At 38.5% G+C, this 11,064-nt stretch overlaps 1 protein-coding gene across 1 annotated transcript; it reads right to left on the reverse strand.

Moving 5' to 3' along the window:
- Positions 1-19: 19 nt before the first annotated feature.
- Positions 20-7,628, reverse strand: LOC125267815 (cytochrome P450 2J2-like). The gene is made up of 9 exons (XM_048189794.1): positions 7,352-7,628; positions 5,416-5,578; positions 5,079-5,228; positions 4,754-4,911; positions 4,422-4,598; positions 2,236-2,377; positions 1,678-1,865; positions 490-631; positions 20-396 (listed from the first exon to the last, which is right to left on the reverse strand). Exons 1-9 carry the CDS (start codon positions 7,532-7,534, stop codon positions 221-223), a joined length of 1,479 nt encoding a protein of 492 aa, XP_048045751.1. The 5' UTR covers positions 7,535-7,628; the 3' UTR covers positions 20-220.
- Positions 7,629-11,064: the final 3,436 nt, after the last annotated feature.

The raw sequence follows: 11,064 nt of genomic DNA on the forward strand, positions 1-11,064 counted from the left end.
ATCACAGTATTGACATTAGTCCTTATACATTGTTGTTTAATACAGAAATGTACAAGCCATTTGCATCAAATCAATCTATGAACAGAATCAAATTTGCTCTAATGCATCGATATATTATCTAATATAAACACTGCATGTTGACTGCATTTTACTGCATGAATTAGCATAAAATCAATCTATTAATAGAACTCAGTTAGTATAGGTCCGGCTGTGATTCCTATCAGCGTAATGACACACACATCTGGAAGGGTTTAGGGCACGTCTTGCCCTTTTCCTGGGCCTCGAGGCAAGGTTCTAGTCCGTCAGGAGGTGAGAATGAGAACCTTTGGAGGAGGGACGTGAAGAACAGGAACAGTGTATTCCGTGCCAGCTGCTCTCCGAGACATGACCTTTTCCCTGGAGAAATTTAAAGGCAGGATACACGTATGCACACATCATCTTACTTTAAACATCACTTGTAAGTGTGAGTGAAATTCAGCAAAAGACTACCTGCCGAAAATGGATAAAATGCTTCCCGTTTCCTGAAATTCATTTGGTCATTTAGGAAGTGCTCAGGATAGAACTGATCTGGTTTTTCCCATTGTGATGAATCCTTCAGCACAGAGGAGAGATTACAGATGACCATTGTGCCCTTGTGTGAAAGGAAACCGAGAAAAATACTCATATAATTACATATAATAACAGCCAAACTTTCATATTTATAAATACAGTCCCATGTGAAAAAGTACACTTTGACATGCTTTTAAAAAAGGTATTTATTATGGAAAAATATACTTTAGAAGAATATACTTTAGTGCAAACTTAAAGTATTTTTGGACACTTTAATTGCATTGAAAATTAAAAGGTATTATAAGTTGAATTTATATTAGATGCAGTAAACTGAACTTTAGAGTGCTTTTTTGACCCACTTAAGTACATCTTTGTATGTAATTTCATAATTATTTCTAATGTGTGTGGAATAGTTAAAGTGTGGTAAATTATGGTAAACTAAAATATACTTTAATGTAATTTCTATTGAAAATTCTATGCATTTCAAAAATAATTTGTAATTACACATTTGTAATGATGTTGTAATTTACTACATTTAAAATATGTTAACTTTAAATGTAATATAAGACTACAGTTAAAATTATAATAAATTACTTTATATGTACTTTAGTATGTTAGTCGTCACACAGGTGTACTTCTTTAAAATGTTACAAAAGATTACTAAAACATGATTTAAAATGTAAAACATTTAAAATTTTGAGCACACCTAGAGTTAGACTTTTTAAAAGTGTTTTAAGAAACATTAAAGCACATTTAAGTGGCCTATTATTTCATTAATATCAAAGTACAGTTCTTTAAAAATGTACTTTTAGGATTTGAAATACACTACAAACATTCAATACAATTAAGCAAACTTCTTTTTCACAAGCAGCATTAACATATTGAGGATTTCAAACTACAGATCACTTAATTTAATTCAATTTAATTTAATCAGGCTCATTAAGAACATCTGAACACTCTTCCGTACAAACCGTGTTCAAGGATGCAGTATGTTCCCAATGCAATTTACAAATTGCCCAAAGCAACGAATATAAGCAAAGGCAATTAATCCAAAGGACAAAACAATCCAAGTAGTGCAACCATACCAAATTTCATTACAACAACAGTACAAGACTAGAGCAGAAGTACTTTAGGAATGAAGTATCCAGCCAGCACAGAGTCTCGACTTGTCAGACGGGGAGCAATCAGAGGTAAGATGTTGCTCACTCTCTGAGTTTCATGAATAACTGCGTCTGTGTAAGGCATAGTGGCTCGGTCTACCAAACATGGCTGCCGCGACTTCCCGATTACGCAGTCGATCTCATCTTGAACTTTCTCTATGAAGAATTACAACAATCATACAGCTGCATACACTGATTACTGTATGTTAACAACCACAGACAATATATTGTGATTACTTGAATTCACGTCATCTATTAATATACATTTATATGGTGATTTCACATAATAGAAAGGTTACACTTTATTCTAAGGTGTCCGTGTTACAGTGTAATTATATATTTAACTACTGCATAATAATAATTAACTACATGTACTTACTGTAGAGTTAGGTTAAGGTTTTGGTTTAGGGTTAGTTGCATGCAATTATGCATAATTTATAGTCATTACTACAGTAACTACATGTAACATCTGTAACGGACACTGTAAAATAAAGTGTTACCAATAGATGTTTTCAAGATCACTTACTTTGGACTTTGGGGTACTTGATCATTAGAAGTAAAGCCCATCGTAGGGTGTCAGTCATGGTCTGTGTCCCAGCCATAAACAGGTCCACAGTGATACAGGCAAGATTATCCACAGTGAAAGCAGCCTCTGTATCCTTCCTTCTCTAAAACAAAGCCATGATTCAGATAACACTGGACCAGATTTAAAATTCAGTACCAAGAATTCTATCAAAGCATACAATAGTGGCCGAAAGTGATGTCCAGAGGGGATATTTGTTTTTAATGACCCTACAAGTTTGATTAAACCATCAAAATTTGAGGAAAATAATTTATATTCTTTTAAATATGAGGGAAGAACAAAACACTGACAACATTTTTTTGGCAAAAAAGAGGCAAAATTGTCAAGTTCGGGTGAAGGGAAGAGGCAAGGACTCAGGCAATGATGATGGGCTTTATTTAGATGCCAAAAACAAACAAAAACACAAACCAAAACTACCCTGTGGGGGGAAACACAGTTTAGGCAGGTAGTGGCAGGACTGGAGCAAACACAGTTCTGTTGGTATAGTCCACAGTGGTATAGAGGGAAAGGATGGCCCCCTTGGCTGTGACTGGGAGAGCGGGCCGCTCTGGTACGGTTTGATGAACAGGGACTACTGGACTTGGGACCACTGAAGACGGGTCCTCCAAGTCCACTGGATTTGAGACCACCAGACTCAGGTCCTCCAGGACCACTGAACTTGAGACCACTGGAGACGAGTCCTCTAGGACAACCAGACTTAGGAGCTCTGGGACCACTGGAGTCGGGTCCTCTTGAACCAGTGGATTTGGGACCATGAGTCAGGTCCTCTAGGACCACTGGACTTGAGACCACTGGAGACGGGTAATCCGGGACCACTGGACTTAGGAGCTCTGGGACCACTGGAGTCGGGTCCTCTTGGACCAGTGGATTTGGGATCACCAGAGTCGGGTCCTCCAGGACCACCTGACTAGAGACCACTGGAGTCAGGTCCTCTGTGACCGCAAGACTTAGGAGCTCTGGGACCATTGGAGTCGGGTCCTCTTGGGATAGTAGATTTGGGACCACCAGACTCAGGTCCTCCAAGACCACTGAATTTGAGGCCACTGGAGACGGGTAATCTGGGACCACCGGACTCAGGAGCTCTGGGACCACTGGAGTTGGGTCCTCTTGGACCAGTGGATTTGGGATCACCAGAGTTGGGGTCCTCCAGGACCACCGGACTTGAGAACACCAGAGTCGGGTCCTCCAGGACCACCGGACTTGAGACCACCGGAATCGGGTCCTCCAGGACCACCGGACTTAGGAGCTCTGGCACCACTGAAGTCGGGTCCTCTTGGACCACTGGACTTGAGACCACCAGATTCGGGTCCTCCAGGACTAAGAGACTTGACTTAGGAGCTCTGGGACCATCAGAGTCGGGTCCTCTTGGACCAGTGGATTTAGGATCACCAGAGTCGGGTTCTCCAGGACCACTGGACTTGAGACCACTGAAGACGGGTTCTCCAGGACCACTGGACTTGAGACCACCGGAGTCGGGTCCTCCGGGACCACAAGACTTAGGAGCTCTGGGACCATCAGAGTCAGGTCGTCTTGGACTAGTGGATTTGGGACCACCGGACTTGAGAACACCGGAGTCTGGTCCTCCGGAACCATGAGACTTAGGAGCTCTGGGACCACCAGATTCGGGTCCTCCAGGACCATGGGACTTGACTTAGGAGCTCTGGGACCATCGGAGTCTGGTCCTTAAAGACCAGTGGATTTGGGACCACCAGAGCCAGGTCCTCCAGGACCACCAGACTTGAGACCACCAGAGCCAGGTCCTCCAGGACCACCGGACATTAGACCACCAGAGTCAGGTCCTCCAGGACCACCGGACTTTAGACCAACAGAGTCGGGTCCTCCGGGACCACCGGACTTTAGAAGCATTTGGGATTTGGGAAGCGAGAGGAAACATCTTTCTCCTCCGCTTGCTGGGTTGAGGCGGTGAATTGAGAACGACCGCAAAAATATAACCTATATAACTTTGAAATAACATATAACTTTATTTTACCTTTACAGTGACTTTCCTTTCTCTAATTTTTCAACCCCTAAAATGGGTTGTGAGCACCATTTAATGTTGACTTTAAGTGAAAAAAAAAAATGAAGTTATAATGCTTGCTAGTGAAAGTGAAAAGTCTTCATTATCTTACCTTATCTATCTCTTCAATGTAGGCATCTATGAAATCACGATGATCAAAAGGATCCCAATCCTTCTTATGTTTCTCAATTTGTTTCTTAATGAAGGCTGTTAGCTTTGTGTAGTTTGATTGGATAGTCTTATGTGATCCATAGAAACGTTCAGCAAGACCAGGAAATGCATTATAAAACTAAAAATATATTAAAACAGAAAATTAGTTATTATTTCACATAATCTAATTCAAACTAAAAACTAGTAAGCATGTTTAATAATTTATGAATAGCTCAAATAAGTGTATTTGTTAAAACGAAACCACATTTCACAGAAGGAACAGTGAAAAAGTACCTGGATTTGTGGAATATTTTCTATGAACATGGAGTCTGAATTTAGAAGTAGGTTCTGGAAGTCAGTGAAGTTGTAGTCAAAACATTTCCCAAATACAAAACATCCAATTACATTAGCAGCAGCATTGTTCAGAGTGTCATGAGGATTGAAAGGGCATCCTGTCAAGTGATGATATTGTTATATTATAAGCAAAGAATAGATAATGTCTCAAATCTCTCAAATCTTATTTGCATTCATCATTGACGCAATTGAATATAATTTCATGCCAAAATTCCAAAATAATTTTAAAACAGTATTAGAAACAGGGGTACATATAGCACCACACCTTGTTCTTTCTCAAAGGTTTGACACAGAAAGATGCATTCTTGTTGAATGTGAAGCTCCAAAGCATTTTTGCCTTCAGCAAAGGCCTTTAGGTGAAAAGCAGTAAAATGCCGCTGCTTCCTCCACTTGTATCCACTGTTCAAAGAAATGCCTGAAAAATTCATAAAAAAATGTATTTATTCTAAACAATTTGCCAGCTAATTGACTTGTAGCCTCATAATTCACTGGATCTGAAGACCTTTGAAAAACCTGAGAGTGGAGTGACTAGGTTTAGATGTTTAGATTCAGGTAAACTGGTTGTGCTTCTAATCTATAATTCTGACACAAGAAACACTCACCATTTCCTTGAAATACTTCTTTAAAAAGAGGAGACATGGCCCGGTCCAGAAAGTTTTCTCCTTGTGTCACCAAAACCTCCTTTACCCATTCATATCCAGATACCAGCACAATCTTGTCATAACCCACTCTGAGGCTGAAAATGTTGCCAAATTTTGCAGCCACCTGTATGATAAACAAATTAAATTAAAATATATATAGTTTAAATTTATTTAAATGGAATTAACTGAACTTTAGAGTGCATTTTTGGTAGAATCTTTATTTGTTATTTTAATTTCCATGGACTCTTAATTTGACATTATTTTGTCCTGTACTGTCTCTGTTCATTTCCTGTTGAATCACTTCCTGTTTTTCCATGTTTTTGATTTCCCTACACCTGTCTCGTTTAGTTATCATTATCCCTTTGCATAATGGTTAGTTGCAGTGAAATAAGCAGTGAAAAACTTTTTGTAAAACACAACTTTTGGAGAAAAAAAAAAAATTCTGAGACAAAAAATCTACAAAAAGATTTTTGTAACTCACAGGGGGCTTCATTAACATGATCTTGAATGGGGTCCTTCAACTAATGAAACTTGTCAGTGGAATTGCCCGATTTAAAATCAGGATATGGTGTCACACCGGAGGATGTGGTTTTCAGTGACAAATTGTATCAAGTTCCTCAGCTTTTAGAAATATATGGATGAAAAAAAAAAGACTTTCATTAACTAAAATAGACACTTGTAAAATTATGCCTGAGGTATTTATCAACATTTGCATGCTTTTCTTTTTATTTTAATTTATAAAAGTTGTAATTTATTGAACCATGCTTGAGACAGTCACACTATAGGACAATTTTGAGATTTGCTTCAAAAATTATTAGTTTTTATATCAACAGTTCCATGTTAGACAAAGAAATGTTTAACCATTGCATTTTAAATGATGACAATACTAATTATATTCATTTTTATCTTCTGTGACAGTGAAAATGCCATGTCACCTAACATGAACAACCCAAATATAGAATCTGGTTTTAAGTGAACTTTTATGTTTTATGTTCTTGTGTTTTGATTTTGCATATTTCTTCTAGTCTCAGTAAACTGCATGCAATGAGATCCACAATCAAATAATTGATTCCAACAAAACGTGTCATGAGTTTAAATACTTATGTAATTACACATTTGTATTGTAATTTAATACTGTGCATATTAATGCATGAACTTTAAATGTAATATTGATTAACACACTACAGTTTAAAGATTAAGACATGATTTTAAATGTAAAGTAAAACTTTTGATTGACATGATGATTACAAAGTGAAAGTTTAAGTGTTAAGAAACAGTCATGTTACTACTCTTTTAAGCTGCCTTTTATTTCATCCATATATGTATAGGTGTATTATTTCATCTGCAAGTACAGTTTCTGATTTGATGTGAATACAATCACGAGGGTCAATTCCTTCAACTCTAAAATGAATTAATAGCAATAACGTCCAAGGAGTTACAGGTTCATTGCCAGCTTGCGGTTCTTCTATTACAAAAATTGGCTCTTTGTATGATATTTCAGAAATTCAGATGGTGAAATTGTCTAGGCCTATACTGTCAAGGGAATCGTTTTGCTAATACTGCACAAAACAACGTGTGTAAAGCGCTTTAGTGGTTAGGCGAGTGTATGATGACTTTAGAAACACTTCACCCCAACAAACTAACTCAAAGAAACAGTGTTTTCGCCATTCACACGTCACGATTGTTTTCAGCGCAACTAGAACTGCGAGTGCTCTGAACGTGTCAAATAAACAGTGTCTGGCAAAAGCTTTATTGTCTCTGTTCCCACGGTCAGATTGCGCCAGTCCCTGCTTATACTGACATACATTACGAGTATAATATCAGCAAGTAAGGCTTCAGAAAGCGTCTTTATCAGCTATTCTTTAACGTGTGTGAAAGAAATAAGACTGATACTGGCCTGATCCATCGCGCGACAGTCGAAATCCATGAAAACGTTGCCAAGAAACGGAAAACCCCATGGTCCTGGTGGAAAGTTTGGCGCATTCTTACGCTTCCAAAAATCAAAAATTAGCAACGATACGAGAAGAAGTCCCAAACAACTCTTGACATCCAAAGCATTCAGTAATGACAGCAAAAGCATGGTGGTGCTTTGGGCAGAGTTTGCTTCCAAAGTCCATTCAAGTTCACGCGTCTCTGTATGTTACTGCTATCCCATCACTGCAAGGGAGAAAAGAAGCCTGTGAAGTCAAAACTAAAATGTAGACTCGGTAGCAGCAAAGCCAGGCGGTGACAATGTTAAAAATCAAATAGCCTACCAAGTTAGCAAAACAGTAAAATTTATATTTTATATAAATATAATATTATATAATAATTGTTAGGTGTACAATTTAGATATTGATATAGCCACAGGGGTGAGCAGTAAATTACACTAAATATTCAATTTTAGGTTAGACTTTCACCATTTTCACCACTTTCATAATCTTAAAGTGACAAATTGTTTTTTTTAAAAAACACAAATATTACATTTTGTGTCTCAGTTTATATGAGGTCATAAGAGCTTTGTGCATCATAATTATAAAAGAATGAGCAAACTGCTGTTTAAAGAGGACCTATTATGCCCCTTTTCACAAGATATAATATAAGTCTCTGGTGTCCCCAGAATGTCTCTGTGAAGTTTCAGCTCAAAATACCCCACAGATCATTTATTATAGCTTGTCAAATTTGCCCCTATTTGGATGTGAGCAAAAACATGCCATTTTTGTGTGTGTCCCTTTAAATGCAAATGAGCTGCTGCTCCCCGCCCCCTTTCCAGAAGAGGGCAGAGCTTTAACAGCTCAACAACAGCAAAGCTGGAGAATCTCACGCAGCCAAAATGAGGATTGTCAGTAACGGTGTTCAGCCTTACATTGTTCAAACCGGAGTCGACACTGATGGAGAGACTCAGGAAGAAGTTACAACTTTTAGGACATTTCTGAATGGTTAGTGGATAAATTTATGTAGTTGCTGTGGAGTTGATTCAACTCATCGACTAGCATGTGCCGTCATATTAATCTTTTGTGCAAATCCAGCGTTGAATTGATCCTCGTTTCTGAAGCAGTCCGGTGTAAAATGACGGCATGTCAACAACAACTCTTCCTCTTCTCTAAAGCAGCCCGACATGGCCTCACCCCCTTTGTTGTGTGTTCTCGGGGGCGGGGTTTATGTAATTTTTAGAAGAAGTTTGCTGTAGTCCATACCAGCTGTTTGTTGTAGTCCTTAAAAAGCGAATTCTTTAAAAGAAAATATCTCCCTTTGCATCTCATAACTTTGCAGATGTTGTTTATGCTCACACAGCAACATTACACACTAACTAAAGTTAAAAAAATGAAATCATAATCAAGGACCCCTTTTAAAATGGTTTTAGAAGATCAGCATGTCACTATATAGGTCATGTAAATATCAATTACCTGTATTTACAAAACTGTGCATGACAAAAATCAAGAAGGAGTAGACAAGTAATTTACTTGGGGGGGGGGGGGGGGGGGGGGGGGGGGGGGGGGTAATTTGTATGTCTAATATGTCAGAAATGCAAAACATTTCTTGTCTCATCATTTTTTATTCATTTTTTTATTCAACTGCCTATTTTGGGGCATCATTAACTATGCACCGATATATAGGTTGCGGCCCCTTTAATTCTCGTGCTCCCCCCCCCCCCCGGAGCTCGCGACTGCCTTGAACAGCATAAACACAGTTCACACAGCTAATATAACCCTCAAAATGGATCTTTACAAAGTGTTCGTCATGCAACATGTCTAATCGCGTAAGTATGGTATTTATTTGGATGTTTACATTTGATTCTGAATGAGTTTGATAGTGCTCCGTGGCTAACGGCTAATGCTACACTGTTGGAGAGATTTATAAAGAATGAATTTGTGTTTGTGCATTATACAGACTGCAAGTGTTTAAAAATGAAAATAGCGACGGTTCTTGTCTCCGTGAATACAGTAAGAAACGATGGTAACTTAAACCACATTTAACAGTATATTAGCAACATGCTAATGAAACATTTAGAAGACAATTTACAAATATCACTAAAAATTTCATGATATCATGGATCGTGTCAGTTATTATTGCTCCATCTGCCATTTTTCGCTATTGTTCTTGCTTGCTTACCTAGTCTAATGATTCAGCTGTGCACATCCAGACGTTCTGCCCTTGTGTAATGCCTCGATCATGGGCTGGCATATGCAAATATTGGGGGCGTACATATTTTATGATCCCGACTGTTACGTAACAGTCGGTGTTATGTTGAGATTCACCTGTTCTTCGAAGGTCTTTTAAACAAATGAGATTTATATAAGAAGGAGGAAACAATGGAGTTTGAAACTTAGTGTATGTCTTTTCCATGTACTGAACTCTTGTTATTCAACTATGCCAAGGTCAATTCAATATTTAATTCTAGGGCACGTTTAAATGTTTAGCTCATTATTCGCCACATTCTCTTACACTGCTAAAATGAAAGCGGCGCATTGGAATTCACACTCATCTACTGTGAACAGTAAGCCCCGCCTTCTTTTATTTGATTGGCCAGCTCACTCATTCTGACATTGATGAGCGCTGTTAGACCGCTGGGGCAACCAGCCTAAAAATTTACCTTTCAAAACTTTTTTTGTCATCCTAACAACAAACAGAGCTGTGCATATTGGAATATCAAAAATATCAATATTGGGGGGACAATTTAGCCATTTCTAATTATTGGGGGGACTTGTCCCCCTCAATGTCTATGCTGGTTATGGTCCTGCCCTAAACATAACTTATCCCTAAAATCAGAAAGAAATAATAGATAAATAGCATTGGTAGAAACACCTAACCCTGCCTGTAAACCTAAATTTGACATAAACTATAAACTTGTCCCTCAAATCTGACTGGTTGATTGTAATGTTGTTCCAGGATCAACAAAGATGTCGATCCAGGAACATGTTGTACTTGGTGAAATCATGTTCACCTCCTGAAATTTGGTTTTGCTTACATTGTTTTCAAATTCCTTCACATTTAAGAGCTTGGAACATTTGGAAGGGGGTGTGTGAGTCATTAAAGTCTGTTTTTGCTTGCATCAGCAATATTGCAGTAGGACTGGAGAGAGATGTAGAGCAATTTTATGGGAGAGAGAAAAGAAAGAACAGGTGCAGGCTTTCCAGGATACACACTGCAGATGCTGTCTGAAAGCGAAAAACAAAAGAAGCTCCCTCCCCCCGCACGACTATCCCAAAGGAAACCTTTCCACTGGCTTACAGCTCTGTGTCCAGGTCCTGCACGGTTTTGTTCCATTTCTGTACAAAATGTCCGTGTCTGCGCACACATACACAAATCCTGTATCTATGTCCACATGGTTTCTCCTCGCTGCATTATTGGATAAAGGGAGGGGGGGGGGGGCTGAGGAATGAGGGAGCGATCTTTGATGAGCGTTTTAAACATGCTTTTATTTTAAGAGACTGTGGTGCACAGAGCATACAACGGCTTCAATGTCTACAATCATGTCAGGTCAGCTTTATTTTTCACAATATTCTTGTTTCAGAACAACTTTACAGAAAATAGTGCCACTAAAAGAAACTGTGGAGACTGGCAAGAAAAGATATTTAAAGGGCACCTATTATGCAAAATCCTCTTTTACATGGTGTTTGGACATAAATG

This window comes from Megalobrama amblycephala, linkage group LG4 (genome assembly GCF_018812025.1).
Source record: "Megalobrama amblycephala isolate DHTTF-2021 linkage group LG4, ASM1881202v1, whole genome shotgun sequence".
NCBI classification, from domain to species: domain Eukaryota; kingdom Metazoa; phylum Chordata; class Actinopteri; order Cypriniformes; family Xenocyprididae; genus Megalobrama; species Megalobrama amblycephala.

Bases quoted from the DNA above. Each gene is read 5' to 3' on its own strand.
- LOC125267815 (XM_048189794.1), bottom strand. From the start codon at position 7,534: ATGCTTTTGCTGTCATTACTGAATGCTTTGGATGTCAAGAGTTGTTTG. The intron at 1,866-2,235 runs GTAAGTGATCTT...AATTCTTCATAG, and splicing joins CAAGTACCCCAAAGTCCAAA to AGAAAGTTCAAGATGAGATC. The intron at 632-1,677 runs GTACTTCTGCTC...CTTTCACACAAG, and splicing joins CTGGATACTTCATTCCTAAA to GGCACAATGGTCATCTGTAA.